Consider the following 21,077-nt stretch of genomic DNA (forward strand, 5'->3'; position numbering starts at 1 on the left):
TGGCTGTTAGGACACTTGACACAGCTTGGCCTAGGGTACCTTCCTAGGCACTGGGCTGCATGCAACAGAAGTACCTGAATGTCCTTGTAGTGCCCGTAAGATAGAACTCGTATGCAGTTGTAGTTATGTCCATAAAATCTAAAACTAAGAGTTACACAGAAGGTAGAACATGAACAGCCAAGAAAAGAGCAGTTATTTATGTGTGTAGACGGTCATTAGGATGTAAGCAATGAGTGATGTGACATTTAGAGAGTATTGAAAAGCAGTTTGGGAAAACTCAAACTAAAAAGTCTTTGAATATGTCTTTGTTTCTTAAACACGTTTGACCACGTGGGAGAGACATCTATTTTTAGCTCGCTAGCTGTAATAAAGTCTCTAAATCTCCTTGAAGGTTTTGCTATAGTATTTACCTATTGGGTAGCAAAACCTTTCACGTGACACGTCAGTGATGTGGATGTCTGCATTTGGTGGCTCTGTATCAGTTTATACGTCCCAGGGTGTGAATGTCTGTGTGCTCCTGAATGTAATTACTGCTGTTAATCACTGGCTCCAGTAACTATCTCTTTGTGAGCAACAGTACGAAAATTGTATTTCTCAATATATGTTTAAAAAAAGTGTGGTTTTGTTTGAAAGTAATATTTACAAAAGGCTTTATTGGTAGTGTTCTCTGAGTATATCTACCCAAAGCTTTTTATTGGCCGCTTCAGTATATAAATGTCAAATAGTGGTTTTTTTTTTTTAATAAACTGTTTTGATCAACAGTGCCCTAGCAACAATCAGTTTAGAGCATTTGTACTGAGTTCAAGGTTACTGTTTGTAAATATATAAAGTGCATACTACTTCAACATTAAGAAGCATATGGCTGAAAGAACTTTATTATTTCACTGTGTTGTCTAATTTGATAATATTGTGTGCTGCAATACAGACTGACCTGTCATGGCATTCACTGTAACATGATTCCAGATTCATAGACTATGTTACTGAGTTTTTAAAAGTGAGTTACAGAAGTTAGAATCATAGAATTGCCCGGGTTGGAAGGGACCTTTCAGATCATCGAGTCCAACCATCAACCTAACTTTGACAAAGAACATCACTAAAACATATCTCTGAGCTCTATGTCTGCCCATCTTTTAAATACCTTCAGGGATGGCGACTCAACCACTTCCCTGGGCAGCCTGTTCCAATGCTTAATAACCCTTTCAGTGTAAAAATTTTTCCTAATATCCAGTCTAAACCTCCCCTGGCACAGCTTGAGGCCGTTTCCTCTTGTCCTATCACCTGTTACTTAGAAGAAGAGACTGACCCCCACCTCACTACACCCTCCATTCAGGTAGCTGTAGAGAGCGAGGTCTCCCCTCAGCCTCCTTTTTTCTCCAGGCTGAACACCCCCAGCTCCCTCAGCTGCTCCTCAGAAGACTTACTCTCCAGACCCCTCACCAGCTTCGTTGCCCTTCTCTGGACACGCTCCAGCACCTCCATGTCATTTTTGTGGTAAGGGGCCCAAAACTGGACACAGTACTCAAGGTGGGGCCTCACCAGTGCTGAGTACAGGGGGACAGTCACTTCCCTAGTCCTACTCACCACACTGTTCTGCTACAGGCCAGGATGCTGTTGGCCTTCTTGGCCACCTGGGCACACTGCTGGCTCACATTCAGCTTGCAGTTGACCAACACCCCCAGGTCCTTTTCTGCCAGGCAGCAGTCTAGCCACTCTTCCCCAGGCTTGTTAAACTTCAAATTCCCCAAGTTAAACTACAAAGTATACATCTAAAAAACACAACAAAACTAGCTGAATATAACTTCGTAGAACATCTTCAATGTCTTTTGTTATGGCCATCAGAACACATAAAATTAGTTTCTGTAACATGTAATACTACCAATCATTCATTTTTAACAGGTATATTAAAATATACATTAATTACAGGTATATTAAAATATACCTCAGTGTCAAGTATGCCCAGATTGCCTTTTATAACCTGGTTAAGTCAACCTTTCTCTCATTTTCCTTCCACATATTTTAACTCAAGAAAAAAGCTACTCTCTTATCACTAATACCACTTAGTTACTGATACAAATTAAGTAGATGCATTAATTATGAACAACCATTGCCTCATAGTTTTACTGTGGATCTTGTGTCAGAAATTGTTGTTTATGTGACATCATTTAACTTTGGTTAATTTGGTTGCATTATTTAGCTGGAAACCGTAGGTAATAAAGCAAAGCATTACAGCACACAACATCTGCAATAGTTACGAAATTTTATCCTGAACAACTGTTTGATCTAATCCTGTAGAATAGCTACACGAGAAGACAAATGTTGGACATCTGAGATCCCCAGCAACAATCTCCCTCAGAAACTTAAAAGGGCAACTCTGTATGATGAACTGGGAAGCACTGTCACCATCACCAGCTGCCTCAGGAAAGACAGACATTCTATGAAGCAGGTAGTAACTCAGTATTTATGCTAACACCGTGAAGTGCTACAGCTTTGAAAAAGATCATAGTCAAATTATATGACACTTGAGATGGAGTCAGCCTGAAATTGCTGAGGCAAAGCAGGTAAGCAAATATTAAAATTTTTTACTTGGAGTTTCTTGAATACCATTTACTTCATTTAAATTAATTTCTGTGTCTACAGTTAAAGGAAGCTATTTCTCAGCAGTTCAGAGGACTTGATACAACATAAAATGCGTATTAACAAATGGAAATAAGATTTTCTCTAAATTATAATATTACAGGTTGTCCCCAGATTTCTGTTTAAGGATTTACCCTGCTGCTATACATCAACAGTAAGCTTCTGCTTGTGGGCACATAAATTGCCTTATTTACAGTTATTATCTGTTATTTACAGATGGACAGCATCAAAAAAACAGCCACTAAAAGAAAAGGCTGTGATAAACCACTGCAACAGAAATGAGAGCTAAAATGCTATTTTTGTGTGATTATTTACCATGGATACAAAATAGCAGCTAGATATGAAATAACCTCAGCCTCACTTTAATCCTTTTTTTAAAGGATTTAAAGCAGAAAAGAACAATGGCGTAATTTTCAAAAGAAATCTTGTAATCACTCTGTTACCTGGGAGTCATTAGAACCTGTGAGTCAACACGCTTCTTTACTTTAACAGAAGATATTTTTTGGTGGGTTGGGGTTTTGTTTTTAAAATCAGTTCAAAGACTGGATATTTCACTATAGCATGCAAAAACTGAGAACACACTTAAAGGCTTTTTTTTTTTATTTAACAGAATCTGAAGCAGCAAGATCCCCTTTCTCAGTGAAAGGTAACCATAAAATGAAAAATTAATACCTTGAAAAAGCCTAAAAGCCTCAAGCTTTATTGTGCCTTCTCATTCCCACCAAACTTTACAGGTATCTCTTCTAGAATTCTCTGAATGAACTCCTGTATCACAAGAAAATCAAATATAATTTGTCCTTTAGTCTTTCTAGATGTATCTGTAATTGGTCAAAGTTATAACAAAGTTAGGAAAATATTTTCTTTTTTTTTTCTTGCCACAGAAGTTTTAATAATGAACGTTTAGCTGGTGGTGGTGGGAAGCAATGAAATGCAACAGAGCTGCACATCACACAGGCGTACTTTTCTTCTGATTTGAATTTAAGTTAAAAGTCTTAAAAAAAAAAATCAACTGATGGGATCATTCTTCAGTCTTCTCAAAAGGCATTTTGTTACTTGCTAGCTCCCTTTTGTAAAACCATGACTTGTGATGCCTATGGAAATGACTATTGCAGCTTCCAGAACAATGTACAAAGTTAACCTGATCACCTGGTTCTGAAACTCAATTCTCTGTTACTTCAGTCTAGCTTACACCCAGAAGCTCATTCCTTCTGCCTTAATGATTTCAAGCTTAGTCCCTACCAGGCCATTTATTACTGCTTGGCAACTTGAATCAACTTCCTTTAGGTGGACGGTTATTAATGGAGGAGTCCATGCCTGGGAGACCTGTCCTTTTCCGGGCTGCAGTCTCTATTTTCCGCACCAGGTCGACATCCCACCGATGGGTGACAAAACTAACCACAGCTCCAGGTGCCTTGCTTCCCACCCGTCCAACCCGTCCCACGCGGTGCAGGTAGTCCTGCAGGGTGTCTGGGAAGTCATAGTTGACCACTAACTGCACACTGCTGGTGTCCAGCCCCCGCGAGGCAAGGTCAGTGCAGACAAGGACAGACACGTCACCCTTCTGGAAGGAGGCAAAAATGCCAGCTCTAGCAGCTGCTGACATCTGTCCCTGCAACCTCAGGTGCTTGATCTTGTGATCATCCAGGATATAGCCCAGCCAGTTGACAGTGCTGGCACTGTTGCAGAAAATGAGAACAGCCCCCCCAGTAGCTGGGCGCTCCTTGAGTAGCTGCAGTAGTTCAGGCAGCTTGTCCCGGCCTTTTAGGCGGACAAACTTCTGCTGGACATGGGGTGGCAGGCGGTGGAGGCTCTGGGTGGCGAGCGTGACGAACTGGCCCACGTCGGTGAACTTCCCCAGCGTCTGGCTCAGTCCTGCGGGGAAGGTGGCTCCAACCACCACCACCTGGGTCCTCGCCTCGCCGGGGCCAGTCGGCCCGGGGGCACCGGCGGCCAGGGGCGCATGTGCCAGGATCTCCTCCAGTGGCTCCGCGAAGGACTCGTCCATCAGGGCGTCCGCCTCGTCCAGCACCATCCAGCGCAGCCGCCCCAGGGCCAAGAAGCGCCGCCGCAGCGCCTCCCGCAACGCCCCGGGGGTGCCCAGCAACACGGCGGCGCCCGGCGGCGCCGCCCGCAGCTGCCTCCGCAGCCCGCCCGCTGCCCCGCCGCCCGTCAGCCCGCGCACCTGCAGCCCGGCCGGCCGGCACAGCGCCGCCGCCACCGCCCCGACCTGCGCCGCCAGCTCCCGCGACGGCAGCACTACCAGCCCGCGGGGCGACGCCGCCGCCGCCTCCTCCACCGCCGGCCCGTCGGGGCGGGAGAGCAGCCCGTCCAGCAGCGGCAGCAGGTAGGCCAACGTCTTGCCGCTGCCGGTCTCGGCGGCGCAGAGGGCGCTGCGGCCGCGGCGCAGCGCGGGGATGGCGAGGCGCTGCACCGCCGTGGGGCGGCCGATGGACAGGCCCTCCAGGCCGGCCAGCAGCGACGGCTGCAGCCCCATCTCGGCGAAGGACGCGCCCTGCCCCGCCTCAGACGGCGGTGCCTGCAGGGCGGGAGCCGCCTCCTGCGAGGGCTCCAACTGGAAGTAGTCCCCGCAGGCCTTCCTGTGCTTCCAGCCCGCTGACACCAGCTGCGGCCGCTCCCAGCGCCCCACCGTCTGCCAGCGGGGCTGGCTCAACTCCGGCCGCCGGCTCCGCAGCAGCAGCTTCCCGGGCCGCCGCCCCACCGCCGCCGCCGCCTGCCCTTGCCGGCGCCGCGCGCCCCGCTGCAGGCGCAGCCGCAGGGCCCAGGGTACGCGCACCACATTCTCAGGGGGCTGCCCGCCCGCCGCCGCCCGGGTGGCTGTCTGCCGCCTCGGCGGCAGCAGCAGCGGGAAGGCGACTGCCGTCCCGCCGCGCCTCAGCGCCATGGCGGCCTCTCACGTGGCAGCGGCGGCGCTGCCCGATGACGCTGTGAAGAGACGCTTCCTCCGGTTGTCCCGCCCCCCGGAGACACGGCGGAGCCACGCGAGGAGGGTGAGTGCCACGGGTTGGGGGCGCGCGCGCGGCCGGTACCTCAGGCGACGGGGTTCGGTACCTCAGGCGACGGCGGCCCCTTCGCCTCCTCAGCTGACGGCTGAGAGCTGGCCCCCGCGTGAGCAAACATGCCTCTGAGGGGCTCTGTCAGAGCCGGCCCGGCGCCCCTCGCTCAGGGGGAGGAGCCCGTGCGGCGGGAAGCACCCCCCAGGCCGCCCCGACCCCTCGGGGAGCAGCTGAGCGCTTTCGTGGTTCCATGCGACTGTCGCTGGGGCGGCGGGAGCTGGGTAAGCAGGCGGCCTGCGAGCTGCTGAGGGACCCCTGTCAGGTTTGACAGGCTCACACGCTCCCCCCTCCCCAAGGAAAGTTCTGGACGTTTAGGAGGAAATTCTGTTCCATGGCAGTGCCCCATGATTTTCTCTTTCAGGTACTGTCGCCATAGGAATGACGGTGAACACACCCCTGTGTTTTAGGGGAAAGAAGATTCTGGCTCCAATGGTGCGAGTGGGAACATTGCCAATGCGTCTTCTGGCTCTGGACTATGGTGCTGATATCGTGTACTGTGAGGTATGAGCAAATGAGGCAGTCTTAAATGATATAACATTATTGTTAAGAAAAGTACAAATAGACTTTGTTTGTTGTAGGACTTTTTCCCCATTACACCTATTTTTCATTAGAAAAATGGGGAAAGAAAAAATCTCTGTAATTTAAGGCATTTCCCTTTGAGCAATCCTCAAGTTATGGCGTACCCATATTTTAAGACTGTTCAATAATCTCAATTCAGTTAGACAAAACAGCATAACATTTTCCTCACATTCTACTGTGTTTTGTTTTTTGTTGTTTTTTTTTTTTCTTGAGTCATAACATTGAAGGAAGTCTCAGATTGACCTACTGTCTCACCCAGTTAGTTCTGCTGTGCTAACCCAGAACATCCATATATACCCCTCACAGCGCTGCTGTCCCTGTTGCTAACCACTTTTCTGAAAGCTGCCTGAAGTTAAGACTCCAGTTTGCTGCAGATATTATTGGTAGGACTGCTCTGTAACTTCAGGTTCTTAGTCTTCACTGTCCTTATTGTTGCAGTGCATCAGTATTCAGTTTCCCCTTCGGTGCTATTATTAGGTCTTCTGCAAATGTAGGCATCAGTATAAGTTACATGACTCAGCTAAGATTTAAAAAAAAAAACCCAAACCAGTAAGGAGTTAAACATAATGTAAACATGGCTTAAACACTGGCTTTCCTGGAGAATGTTTGATCCTGTACTAGTAAAACAGCCTGAAACAGACTGTCAGCATCAGTCATTTTCAGTCTTCTCCAGGAATCTTCACAGAAGTTCTCCTGTGAGTTAGCTTGTTACCCTCCTTGGGGGAGAAGACAGAGACACAATATGCTGTTTTTGCCTTGTCCACAGCTCAATTTGTGTCTCTAGCTTCTAGAATTACAAATGATATTTAATGAGTTGGATCAGCACCATGTGAAAGAGTAGTTATTGCTGGATGATTCAGAAGAAATCTCAAAATTCAGTAGAATAGTTACAGCTGTTTATCATAAAATTGGGAGTTAATCAGTTGTTTTTCTTCTGTGACAAACAATAATTAACAGTTTCATAGTTTATGAAACCTCTCTGCTTTACATGGGATTAAGTGAGAATATATATTTTTTTCATTCTCTGGGAGGCTAACTGTAGATCACATAGAGATAAGTCACAAGCATAGAGTTACAGAATCTATAAGTCTTAAACACTAAAAGCCAGTGAGGCTTCAGACAGCCTTTGTGCTTTTCCAATGTCTCTTACGTTTCATAGTGGTAGCAAAGAACCTTGTTAATGAGCACTAACCACAGATTTGACAGGGCCATTGTCTAGGAAATTAGTGAAAGATAGTAATGTAGAGATTGTTGTGGTTTGAAAAAAAACCAAACAAACCAGGCCACAACAGACCACACAAAAGAATTGCTTTGCTTACTACTAAAGTCATAGAATATGAGAACTTATTTAATCCCACGCTGCAAACTGTATAGCTAAAGCAGTTTCTCCTTCACACACACTTTTTGCTACAATTCTAGAGAAACAGTAGCTCAAAAGAAGAGGCCCTCAAATTTACTTACCAAGTTGTAATATGTAATATGTGGAAGTTAGTCCCCCATCCAAAAACCTGTTGTAGTTTTCCTCATCTCACCTCAAAATAAGGTCTCCTGAATTGTCTTTTCTTTTTTCCACATTGTTGTTGAGAGGCAGGAGACTTAAGATGCCTTTGATATGGATTAGCGTTCGCAGGTAGACATTTATCTTAATAGATTTTATCAGAAAAACTATGCTTTGTAGGTTTTATTAAGAACGGACAAGATAACGTAAAATAGAACAGTTGTTGTAGGCAATTATACTGCAGTTGTTTGCCTGCATAACAGAATGAATAACTGTATTTTGTAATTTCATTTTTGTATGGTAAAACTTAATCTTCTGATTTATTGTTTTGTTTTCTAGTCCTTTCCCCCTGGTTCCGTAGGCATTTTGGAACTCAAAGCTGTTTCAGAACTGAACACGAACAGTACCCAATAAGAATCATGAGTTAAAACTTAAATTAAAAGTACTATTTATAAGACCTACAGTATAATGTAAACAGAGTGAGATTAGCCTAATTTACTGCTTGTTTATCCCTTACCTATAAGTCAGTAGGTCTTAAACATTGCTAAAACAAAGACTCTGTAGTAGAGCAAACCTCTTGAGATAACTAACACTATACCATGGTGGTTTGGTTTTTTTTTCTCTCAATTTATATCACAGTTGGATTAACAGCTGCATATTTATTTCAGCAGCTAACAAGTTATATTGGCTCAAGCTGTAGCCCTTTGTCAATTAAAGGCAGTCGGTTTGTCTTAAGGATCACCTGTAATCAAGTTGATGAGACACATCTGAGAAAAGGACTCAAATAGTATCCTTAATAAATTGAATTGCATAAATCTGTAGTTAAACTGGTATCTGTAGATTAACGTTGTGGGTTTCTTCCAAAGGAAAGCCACAAATTCTAGAAGAATGGCGACTGTGTATTAGGCTTTCTGGTAAAGCTCAGTACAAAGCTTTGTTTTGTCTTTTTAACAAATGTAGAGAACTGTTAAAATGCAGGATTAAGGTAAAGAAATCTTAATACTGCTGTTTTGTTCACCTATATACCTGGCCAGTACAAGTCTGCATTGGTTCTTGAGGTGGTCTGTTGCTGTAGCACTAAATTATCTTCTACTGTAGGTGGTTTGTTTTGCTTTGTTTCCAGTTTGTTAGATAGGTATTTGAACAAAATGGTTCTTCTAGAACTATATAAATATATCATATTCTTATGTTCATATGTTGAAACTTCAGTTGAGTGTGTTACACAGTTAAACTCTTGTTTTCACTTGCATTCTTCTTCTGTGTTCGATATGTCTAGATAGTTAGGCTTTATTAATAAAATGGGCAACTGTTTAGAGTTGGGTGGCTTAAACACTTCAACTCACTGACGTATTTTTATTCTTTCTTTTCAGGAGCTGATTGACATAAAGATGCTGCAATGTAAGAGGGTTATAAATGGCAAGTATAGCACTTTTGTTAATATGTGTAAGCATTCTTTTTTCTAGTTGAGAGAAAAGATAACTATTTCTCTGAAGTAATTTTATAGTGACTACGTGAGGTATCGGTACATATATTCTCTCCAAACAATATCTAGGGACTTAAAATGCTGTTTGTTGTTCTCCAGTTTCAAACTTTCCATTTCCCTTCTTAAGGAATTTCAATAGTTCAGTCAGTGTCCCTCAGGAAAACCACAAATGTTTTTGGAGGATAGGGCTAATGTATTAGTAACTGCCAGTTTGTTGTTCTTTTTTAGACCTAACACAAGTTCTTTCCACCATTCACTTAATTTATTACAAGGATTTGATGAGTTTTCTGCTAAACTCTTAAGACAGAGGTCAGATCACTGGGTGTGCAGGTGAAAGATTTTATAATTCTAGCTGCTGGAATTATGTCTTTCCCTTTTTATTAAGGAAAATGGGATCAGTGTTGGAAATCCATTACTAATATTTCAACATTATGCTTCCTGGCGGCAGGTGAAAGAAACTAGTAGCTGAAACAGACAGGGCATTAAAGTTCCAGTGCGTTGTTTAAAATGTTAAAGCTCTTAGTTTTATGTGGGTTAAAAAGACAAATAATAAAATTGTAATTAACAGATAATTCTCCTCAATTCTGTATTTACATACTGGTTTCAACCTCTCATTCTCTACTGCCTTTGTATGCTGTTATAGTAAAGAATAAACAGTAAAAAAACCCCTCTGTTTTGCTTTTTGTTTATTTTTTTCATAAATTTTACATATGTCTGTGCTAATATAAAATCTAATTTCCTGAGCGAAACTACTAATGTTAGTTACAAAGCCTTTTAATTTTTCAATAAAAGTTTGGTAGTGTCCAAGAAACAAATTCAGAGACAGTTTCCAATCATGAGTCTTTATAAACGTTAGGTCTTTGTGATGTAATATACACACCTTTTAGTTTACTGCTTTAAGGAAGCAGGACATACAAGAGCTCACTGTTTCTCATTCTTTTATTAACTTGAGATCCATGGGCTAGATTTGTCCTAATGCGATTTTCACAGACAAATTCTTAAAAAGATGTCTTCGAGACCTCCCCAGCTGAGTGGCATGAGAAACAGTTGTTTGTAGTGTCCGTGTTGGGGAACCAAAGTCCACTACAAATTTACTTTCCCCTCTTGCCTCTTCCCAAAAATAGTACCATTATGTTCATTCTGTCTGATTCATCATTAGACTTGTTCTGATGCTTGCCCAAGAAACAGGCTGGGGGATAATTAGGGAGTACTATGATGGAGAAACAGCAATGTGCAAGGAATGTACTGTGAGGACATACGGGAGGTAGGGTGCTATTAGTTCTGCTGTTCATGGAAGACTTACTTGATAGCACTTAATTTATGTACAAGTTATATGGTCACATGACTTCCTTTATGATTACATTTATATATCACTTTTGTCTGGTTTATCTGTTCTCATTTCATATAGAAGTACTTGAAACAGTGGACTTTGTTGCACCTAATGAAAGAGTTGTTTTCAGAACTTGTGAAAAGGAGCGGCACCGTGTTGTCTTTCAAATGGTAAGGAAACAACCACAGGTGCTCTTCTAGTAACAACATAGTTAAACAAGGTAGTGGTAGTAACTTTAACCTAAGTCTAAAGCAGCTCACTGTATTGCAGACTATCAATTTCTTGATGCTTCAGGTGGAGGTAAAGTTTCACACCAAATGTTTTGCAGAATTTCTAATCTGTTGGTACACATGCAGTCAGGATGCTAAGTTATAAGCTCTCCATACAGCTGTTTTCAGAATAGGTGATTAAGATGAATTCTATGCTCTATGACAGCAGCTTGTTTTTGTAATAGGTATCTTTGATATATTTCCAAACATATAGATACCAAAAATAAACATGTGATCAAACATCAACATAATTTAAGTCTTACACTTAACCAGTCCAGTAAACAGTCTCACTGGAAAGACTGAAAGAAATGTTGTTGTTTAGTGTGGATGAGAGAAGATTAGTGTGTGTTAATATTGCACAATTGGGTTAAAGGTTGCTAGAGAGAAAATGGTGGTGACTTGTTTTTGAGACCGCTCTGTGTAGGACAAGAGATGATGGGGGTTGGAGGGAGGGAGAAGTGCGGACTGCATTAGATACTGAAAAAGACCTTTTTCAGTGGTAATGATAGCCCTGGAACCTCTTGCCTGTAGAGCTGTTACTAGTGGAGCTTCTTAAGAACATGATAAATAAATATCTAATGGTGATGGGCTAAGAACATTTCATACTGTTATGGCGTAAGAGTGTGGGCAGACCTCTGCGGATCCCTTTTACATTACCTTTTGTTATTCCCTGTCTGACTTAGTACATGCTTTAGCTAATTGTTTTAAATGTTCAGAGCAAATACAATTATACACATGTGCAAAGGAGGACTTTTTTTGTGAAGTTGATAATACTTTTATAATTATAAATCCTCTTGTTTTACCAACAGGGTTCAGCAGATGCTGAAAGAGCCCTGGCAGTAGCTAAGCTTGTGTAAGTCATCTTCTCTCATCCCCTTCCCACTGTTGGTTTGTTTGGGCTTTTTTATACAGAGGAATTATCATGGAAGATGATTTTTTATGATTAAAAGGATGTCTTGATAGGACCAAGAAAAGTTCTGTAGGAACTGCACAGTAAAGCGTAGCATCATGAAAGTCCAGTGGTATAATGGTGTAACTGCAACTTCCATGTAAAGTAATTCTTGCCCAAAACAGCAGCTGCATAAGTTCTGTACTGGGATTGACTGCTTTTTGCTAGTGCAGTGTGTGTGTCCTTGGTCTCTCCAATGTGAAATTTCCCTGGGTATTTCACAGTTGCAAATAAGCCAGTATGCCTGAAAATGTCTCTTATTGTTTGGGATTTGAAGCTTCCAATAAAGTACTGTGCAGAAATGAAAAGTGTCTCTCAAACCCTTTTAGAAGGTGTTTTTAAGTCTCCATTTTATATAGATGGAAGTTTCAATAGGACTTGCTGTAATGTCAGTGGTTGATTTAGTGTTGGTTATACTTAATCCTATATAGACATATTTATGATGAGTGTTTGCAGCTTCTGCACAATGCTGGTCACTGAAACCTGTGGACAGGCTGATCTTCAGACTGCTGTTAAAATAAATACGTAATTTATATAAGTGAGAAGCTAAAAATTCAGAAGTTCAAATAAAAACTTAACCTTAAATTCACATTTAAGCCTGAATGATGATGGAACAAGTTTCCTGGAAAGATGTCTATTTCTGCATTCTTGTTCTAATATGCTGAAAAATATATTGTTTCTTTCCTCTCTTGCAGAGAGAGTGATGTAGCTGGTATTGATATCAACATGGGATGCCCTAAAGAATATTCTACTAAGGCAAGTGATTGTATCTGTCATAAAATCATAGAATCTTCATGGTTGGAAAGGACCTTTAAGATCATCGAGTCCAAACAAACAACCTACAATCTCTGCCACTGGAGCATGCCCTGAAGTGCCAAATCTAGATGTTTTTTAAAGACCTCTAGGGATGGTGACTCAACCACCTCCCTGGGCAGGCTGTTTCAGTGCCTGACCACTCTTTTAGTGAAGTAATTCTTCCTAATATCTAACCTAAACCTCCCCTGCTGCAACTTCAGACCATTTCCTCTGGTCCTGTCATTATTCACTTGGGAGAAGAGGCCAACACCCACCTCTCTCCAACCTCCTTTCAGGTAGTTGTAGAGGGCCATGAGGTCTCCCCTCAGTCTCTTCTTCTCCAAGCTAAACATGCCCAGCTCCCTCAGCCTCTCCTCATATGACTTGGTCTCCAGACCCCTCACCAGCCTGGTAGCTCTCCTCTGGATACGCTCCAGCACTTCAGTGTCCCTCTTGTACAGAGGGGCCCAGAACTGAACACAGTACTCGAGGGGAGGCCTCACCAGTGCCGAGCACAGAGGCACGATCACTTCCCTGCTCCTGCTGGCCACGCTATTCCTGATACAAGCCAGAGTGCTGTTGGCCTTCTTGGCCACCTGGGCACACTGCTGGTTCATGTTAAGCTGGCCATCCACCAGCACCCCCAGGTCCTTTTCTGCCGGGCAGCTTTCCAGCCACTCTTCCCCAAGCCTGTAGCGTTGCTTGGGGTTGTTGTGACCGAAATGCAGGACCTGGCACTTGGCCTTATTAAACCTCATACAGCTGGCCTTGGCCCATCGATCCAGCCTGTCCAGGTCCCTCTGTAGAGCCTTCCTACCCTCAAGCAGATCAACTCTCCCACCTAGTTTGGTGCGTCTGCAAACTTACTGAGGGTGCACTCAATCCCCTCATCCAGATCATTGATAAAGATATTAAACAAAACTGGCCCCAAAACTGAGCTCTGAGGGACACCACTGGTAACTGGCCACTAAGAGGATTTCATCCCATTAATCACAACTCTCTGGGCATGGCCATCCAGCCAGTTTTTAACCCAGCGAAGAGTACACTTGTCTATGCCATGATTCTCCAGCTTCTCCAGGAGAATGCTGTGGGGGACGGTGTCAAAGGCCTTACCAAAGTCCAGATAGACAACGTCCACAGCCTTCCCCGCATCCAGAAAGCGGGTCACATGGTCATAGAAAGAATGGGATTTTGAAAGAAGTGGATTTTGATTACACTTAAATAAGCTTTTTCTTTCTTAGAGGTATGGAATACATGTTCTGGTTTTCTGGGTTGAACAAATTCAAACAGTAAAATTTTCAGGCAGATAAACTTGAGTTTATCTTTTTTGTAATAAACAGGAGAGTATTGAAGGTGTCATGACCGTAATACAGTAAAATAACATAGTGTATTAGAAATCTCCCTTAAGAATAGGTTTGGTCATGTAATTAAACATATTGTATCCTTAAGTGGGTAAGCATGTATGAAGTTTGTAAGCTCATGTTAGCGTTGATGTGTACCACTGAGCAAATGGTGATTGTATTTTCTGTCAAGACAACCACTGAATATTGAGAAAAGCGTAGTGAGGTTGTTAAATTGTATTATTGAACAAGGTTAACATTAAAGCTATTTAGAATTCTGAAAACTCTGACAGGCTCTGTTGTATGTTGCATTTAAAACTAAACTCTGTAAGGTGGGATGAAGTACAGTGTGTGGGGGAGTTTGGTTGTTTGCCTGAGGTCACTAATTTGTTGAATGAGTGAAATATTTTCTGCTTAGCCTTCATAAAAATAGGAATCGCGCTTTGTCATCTAAGCAAGTAAACATTCACAACTTATCAATGCTGAGTTCAATTGTTGGTCAGTTTTAAGTGAGAGAAGGATGGATCAGTTAAAACATGATTTATTTAATTTTTTTTAGTTAAGCATATGCAATTCTAAACTAGGCCTCTATCATCTGTGGCTAAAACAGCATAGTCAAACAGGTTGTTAGTACTGCTAAGCCAGTTAGCGTATAGATAAAGTATCAATGAATTAGACCATGGAGCTCCATTTTCATGTCAAATGTTTGTGCAGAATAGATAGGAGAAATTTTGCACTTATTGTCAATGGAAAAGAACTTCAAATTAGAAGACTTAGAACTTCATTCCAGGGAAGAACCCAGACTGTTGCATTTAAACTTTTTGTTGTCTATTTTTTGTATTATTGGCATTTTTATCATTTGGAGCAAGTTCTCTGTCATGTGAAGTTATAATGCATCATCCTTTAAACAGAAAAAACAATATATCCACATAGGTACTACTTTCTCTTCTTAATTCTGTTACCTGTCTTTACATCTGGAAGCTTTTTACTAGACTTTTACTAAAGCAAGAGCACAAATGTAAATGGTAACTTGAGATCTGCGCGAATTTCTATTATAAGCCTAAGCTTTTATAGATCTTACATATTTTCTTTTGTCAAACCAAGTTGCCTGTGGACCAAGTAAAACTATTTTTGTCCCTCTCCCCTTTCACAGTAGAAAAAAATAAAATCCTGTGGCAGTTTATTATATCTGGAACGTAAATACATGTCTGATTGAAATGCAATATCTGGTGCATGAAAGCAATATTGTTTAAAACAGGAAAATAGTAAAGGCCAAAGCTGACACTGCCAGACGTGCCCATACCTTGCATGATGCTATGACATTGTATAGACTCTACTTCACATAAGCATATCGTCCTCCTTTCTCAGTTTTTCAGCCAAGAGAAAAGAACATTTTGTCTAAATGGATTTGTTTCCTATTAATGGAACATATCTTCTGATAAAACTACTCAAAAAGTGTTTATATTAGATTACAATGCCTTAAATAAATGAAAGAACAGGCTATGCCATGAAGTTTTGGAACAGAAGAACCAAAGGGTCCTCATGGCTGTACACAAAGTATATAAGAAAGGGCTGATCTTTTTCTGTCACAAAGATTGCTTTTCCTTTGCAGAATGTGAGGTGTGTAAGAATGTTGGACACCTTTCTGGTATCTAGTATCTTCGCTTTGACAGTTCGTAGTGTTACAGCCTGAATCTGACAGTGGTCAATGTTGAAAGTGCTGGGTGATGGTGCTGGAAAGGCATAGGATCGATCAATTTACAGGGGGATTTTCTGTTTCACTACTTCTTAGTTTTGTAGGTTGGCTTGCACTCTGAAGAATAATTACTTAAATTCTTCTACTATAGTCCATCTAACCTGTGAGTAATTTTACCCGTATACATTTCTAGGGTTTTTCTGTTTTAAACCCATTAACTTTTTTAATGGTAACTTATGAAACTGACTAGGTAAGTGAGGTGTGGTAAAAATTAATTTTTCACATTCTTTTAAACTCAAATTTTAATTTCCCCTGTACCGTAGTCTCTTTTATTTATGTACTTATGTTCTGTTGTTTCTTTTCTTCCTCTCTTTTTCTGCTAGATGGCTTCTGAGACAAATTGGTATTACCAAGAAATTGTACTCATGTTGAGGACATATCATTAAATTCATTATGGTCTGATGATATTTCCAATAATGTTTTCTTTAGCTTTTATTATTTTCTTCTGTATTATAACTGATTACATGGAAGACTATTTTATCCTTCCACAGAGTCATAATTAAGAACAAAACACCAAAACATCCACCCTGTACTAGGATAAAATTCATACAAATTTGAGTGTATTTCTTACATCTGCTTCTTGGCCCCTAGATCTATGTATGCAGATGAGATAGTGCAGAAAGAACAGCTAAAATATTAAATTGTTAGTGTTCATAATTTGTATTTAATACGGCTGCTTAATTGGTCTTAGCCTGTTATTTTAAATGTAGCATGTATACAGAAACTACTGACATCAAGACCTCTCAAATATGGTGTGTAATGTTAAAACAATAAATCTGTTCATCTCTCACTTAATGACTAGAAACCAGATGATTACAGTTGCTAAAATGGCTTTTTGAAATCCTCTCTGCTCCATAAAGTAATGGGAGCAAGTTGGTGTCCTGAATTACTACCAAATTATTCTGATACAGTTCTAGGAAGTGTTTCACCAAACTGTTCACTAATGTTCCTGCATTTTAGATTTTGCTATTTTCTCCCTTTTTTTTTTCTTAATATAATATTGTACTTTTGCTGTAGACTGGTATTAGACAAAATAATTGAGCTGAAAAATATGTTTGCCTAGTGTGTAATAGTTTCTGTATGTTTTCCCAGGGCGGTATGGGAGCAGCGCTGCTATCTGATCCTGACAAAATAGAGTCTGTAAGTATCACCTTGTGGGTTTTGAACTGCCCTGGAAGGTATTATGTACTGTGCTCTACTGGAAGCAGGAATGAATGCACAGAAGACAAATTTGTAAAAGCTAGAATGGAATAATCAGTTTTGAATGATGAAATTAAGGTTATGGATAAATAATCCTGACTGACTTCTCCTTGTCTTTGTCTTGACTATAAAATTACTACCTTTTTCCTTTTCAGTTTTAGAACTTTCACAACATGGTGCTATATTTGCGGAGGGAGGAGTTTTATGTGCATATGTATGTAAATCTGTGTAAAACCCTACGTGAACCAGTATGGAAAAGGTTCATGCATATGTATGTGTACATTTATATGTGCATATATTCTTTTACATATCTATAAACCCTATATGAACCTATATGAAAAAGATACATATACATCTATATGTAATATGGATAGATATGTAATATTTTTTTTATGTGTGTGCATATATGTATTCCTACGGACTTCTAAGCTTTCTGAGATTAAACAAAGCCTAGACATTGCTCTGGGTTTCCAGGAACGTTCTTCGCGTATAGCTCTTTTCTTTCTGTTTAAAGATCTGATTCTTCATAGTTCAGATGAGTTGACTGTGAACTAAAAGCTTCCCCTTAGCTTTTAGTCACTCACTGTATCCTCCTTCAGAGTTCCTGAGGGCAATTTTAGTTTACAACTCACCCCTCAGTTAAGTGAGTCACGGTACACAGTGGCAAATGTTTCAAGGTAGTTATTCTTTATTTCTTGTACTGTCAAAAGTATGCAGATCTAGACAAAACAAAAATACCAAAAGCATTGCTCTGCCTTTTTCCATGTGGCTTTTGGGTGTGTTTTGTTTTAAGGGTTCTTTGATGTCGGTCAGTCTTTTCAAGAGACCAGACCCTCTTCAGTCATCTGCATGGCTTTTTTTTTTTTTTTCCTGAATGATAGCCAGTCTCTTTCTGATCCCTGCAGGTTATGCCTTTTCCTTTTGTCTAAAACGGATATTGAGTCAGTCTTTCTTTTCTAAGTCCTTCCTCTTACTGTGATAACACCATTCAGCTTTGTAGGTTAGTAGGACTTCTACAATTTCAACATGCTGATCCGTGGTTTAGTTAGTTGTCTTTGTAAGTTCAGACATGAAAATGGGTTGTTGTGTATCATTTGTTTCGTTCTCTGAGGACTTGCCATTAGACGGGCATGCCATCAAAGTTATAACCATGATGGAGTGTTAGCTTTTTGCCAAATGTAAGAATCTCTTGGTGTCAAGAGACACGTTGTTAGCCAAGCTGTATAAACTGACTGACCATTCAGCAACTGCAAGTATTGTAATTGTGCCAAAACAAGAGTTTAAATGGAATAGACTGGACCTATTACTGTCTCTTTCATTAGCTGATGGGAAAAACAAAAGTACAAGTGATCCTGTCTTGATCTCAAAACATTTTTAGAGAAGGTTGGTATCAGTTTCAATTTTTCAAAAGAGAAAAAGCACAGTCAAATAAGTGTTGTCTGCAGAAAGTCAGCTAACAATACAGGCAACAGAATGGGAACGAGAATCCAGTTTGTTGAGGCCTATATGGTCTTCCATGAATTAGGTAAGGTGGGTGATGCCACCCAGAATTAAATTGTAATTTATGAAGCATAAGGTGATGAAGGCTGAAAGAAAATATTTAGGAGTGGTAATTGAGAGAAAAATACTTAGCTGGCCAGAAGTAAACCTGGTAACAATATTTCTCATAGGAATGAGAGGCAGTTGTAAATATGATTGCTACCAGCTTCCCTTCCCCTCTACAATCATTACATTTTGTTTTGATCTTCAGAAGAGCAAGAAACTTGATGTTCAAAAAATTTTAATTGTTCTTTTCAATTTCGGATGTTAACAGGCAGCAAAGTCTTGGGCATGAAAATTACTTTTATCTGACTGCAAAGGGATAAGTAAACTTATAGCCTGCAAAAGATATCTGAAATTACAGTTCCAAATCAAGCTGTCCATATGATTAAAAAGTGTAGGATTTGGTTCTTACATTGGAATCCTTATTGAGGCTGGCACTGAAAACTTGAAAGGTTTGCTTATGATGCTATTGTAAGAAAAATATTATAGTGATGATGTTTGGAAAATGTTGTCACTTCAGTTTGATTTCTATGCAAAAAATAATACAAATTAAAAACACTAAAGAGAAGGAGGGGTTTAGATCTTACTGTTTTATTTGAGAAAACACTAATGAGGAAAGATTTCAGTAGATAGTGTAAGGTGACACTAATTACTTGCCAGCTGTTCTAAGTATAAGAACTTGTGAGTGCTAGCTATAATGGCTCATTTCTGTATTGGGAACCTAATAAGTGCAGTTACATTAAACAAAATTCAGGTTTCATAGCATACACAACTCTGAAAGAAATAATTTACCTGCAATTCCAGCCATTTTATACAACGGAAGCATACTCAGAATAACATGCATGATAATGTCTCAAAAAAACCCAGTTGAAAAATGAGCAGTTTTCTAATAACAGTCAGGATCAACTTGTTTCCACTCTTTTATTTAGAGAGCTGTTGGATTTCTGGTGCCATTTATTGTATAGTCATACAGTCACTTAAAAATGCATAGGTTATTACATGGCCCTTTTAAATATGGTCTGTTGGACTTAAATTCAGCCTGTGAGAAGGAGATTCTTTCTGTAGCTCAGTTCTTAAATGGTTAAACTAAAAACTGCTTGTTTGTCTGCTTATTCTGAGTTTGTTTTAATGAATAAAATGTGCTTTGTGTTAAGTGTGGAATTCAGTTTACGATTTTTGTTTTCTTTTAGAAGATTCAATGACATTGTTGCGTGATATTTTCCTTTCTTTTTCCCGTTTTGAAGGCTTTCTTCTCTTTAAAAAGAAATAAAAATCAAATCTCTCTTTAGGATATATTTGGTTTTCATAAGAAACTCACAACTGGAATATAAGACTGTGAAAACAATTACTTGAAAGCGAAGAACTTTTGCACTTCATTTTGAAATGATCAGAGATTACTGGTCACTTCATATTAGAAGCAGTGTTGAAACTCCAGCAGCAGTTAATTGCTCTGTAAAAATCCAGTTAAAATAAAAAAAAATAGTGGAAATAAAAATGGCTTAGGCTAGAAATAGGCTTGTATATCTATCAGGTAAAAGTATATACTCAATTACAGACTGCATGTGTTCGTCTAGCATGTAAGATTCTTTATAGAGAAACAGTAACTAGTGTTACATTGTTCTAATTTCTTTGTATGTTCAGGAGAGAAAGGAGAGCTTTTTTAATGTCACTGTTGTGATCACATTTTGTCTTTTTTTTTTTTTTTTTTCCCCCCCCAGATATTGACTACCCTTGTTAAAGGAATTTGTAAACCAGTAACCTGCAAAATCCGCATTTTGCCCTCAGTAAGTACATAAATCATTATGCTAAAGTGTTTAGTTCATGTTTAATTCTGTGATTTAAAAATCAATTAAAATATATGGCATTCTAATATATTGGCATTTTAGACCTGTTATTGTGAAATAGCGCTTGGAATCATAATTTCTGTTTGGGATGCTGCTCACAACCTAAAGGGTTATCTGACCTGCAGATATATAGAGATAGTGATTGTGGGTTCATTGGATTCCACAATACACAAGCACACAGAGGCTTTTATCCTCTAAATTTCTCAACTTTATTACAGATTATCATAAATACCACAAAAATCAGCATAGCAAATACACCTATGATTAATAAAACAAGATATAGATATATCTATATCTATCTCAAGCTATTACAAATTATTAGTAGCATCAATCAATAGTATAACAGCAATGATTAATATGGCAGCAGTTGATTATAGTAACAACCAAGTAGGTAGATACTATTACAGGTTAACTACCAACTTATCAGTAGTGAAGCAAGTTTATCAATAATATAACAGCAGATATGAGAGATTATTTATATGCGCATATATATATATTTATATTCATAGTAATAATACCAGTATCAAGTGCATTAGACAGATCTCAGAAGGGGTCCAAACCATCCCAGACAGAAGGACAAATTGATCCCAGAAAGGGACGCAACCATCCCAGAAGTAGGAAGACAAACTGCGCCAACCCCAAAAGTAGGCCCAGAGGAGGACCAATAAAATAACAGACAGACTCCGAAGGTGATGTGTGTCATGGAGGCTAGAGTCAGCCAGGTGTCCCTGCCAAGAGTCCAAGATCTCATAGAAAGCTTGTGCAGAGTTCAACCTGCTTAGAA

At 40.3% G+C, this 21,077-nt stretch overlaps 2 protein-coding genes across 5 annotated transcripts in view; one reads left to right on the forward strand and one right to left on the reverse strand.

Annotated features, from left to right (window-relative positions):
• Positions 1-3,216: 3,216 nt before the first annotated feature.
• Positions 3,217-5,632, reverse strand: DDX28 (DEAD-box helicase 28). The gene has a single exon (XM_074583174.1). The coding sequence runs from the start codon at positions 5,534-5,536 to the stop codon at positions 3,905-3,907; it is 1,632 nt and encodes a 543-aa protein (XP_074439275.1). The 5' UTR covers positions 5,537-5,632; the 3' UTR covers positions 3,217-3,904.
• The window catches only part of DUS2 (dihydrouridine synthase 2), a 39,151-nt gene continuing 23,650 nt past the window's right edge, over positions 5,577-21,077 (forward strand). For 2 of the 4 annotated variants that reach the window (XM_074583179.1, XM_074583177.1), the window contains exons 1-8: positions 5,577-5,642; positions 6,070-6,209; positions 9,156-9,201; positions 10,677-10,768; positions 11,677-11,720; positions 12,512-12,572; positions 16,800-16,847; positions 20,168-20,233. In XM_074583179.1, coding sequence (XP_074439280.1) covers positions 6,087-6,209; positions 9,156-9,201; positions 10,677-10,768; positions 11,677-11,720; positions 12,512-12,572; positions 16,800-16,847; positions 20,168-20,233 — 480 coding nt within the window. In that variant the 5' untranslated portion in view covers positions 5,577-5,642; positions 6,070-6,086. Of the gene's footprint in view, positions 5,930-6,069; positions 6,210-9,155; positions 9,202-10,676; positions 10,769-11,676; positions 11,721-12,511; positions 12,573-16,799; positions 16,848-20,167; positions 20,234-21,077 lie in introns of all 4 variants that reach the window. The other 2 variants (XM_074583178.1, XM_074583176.1) reach the window with 1 other exon arrangement.

Source organism: Larus michahellis, chromosome 4, assembly GCF_964199755.1.
Source record: "Larus michahellis chromosome 4, bLarMic1.1, whole genome shotgun sequence".
In the NCBI taxonomy this organism is placed as follows: Eukaryota; Metazoa; Chordata; class Aves; order Charadriiformes; family Laridae; genus Larus; species Larus michahellis.

Coding starts and splice junctions, on each gene's coding strand:
- DDX28 (XM_074583174.1), bottom strand. CDS start 5,536: ATGGCGCTGAGGCGCGGCGGGACGGCAGTCGCCTTCCCGCTGCTGCTG.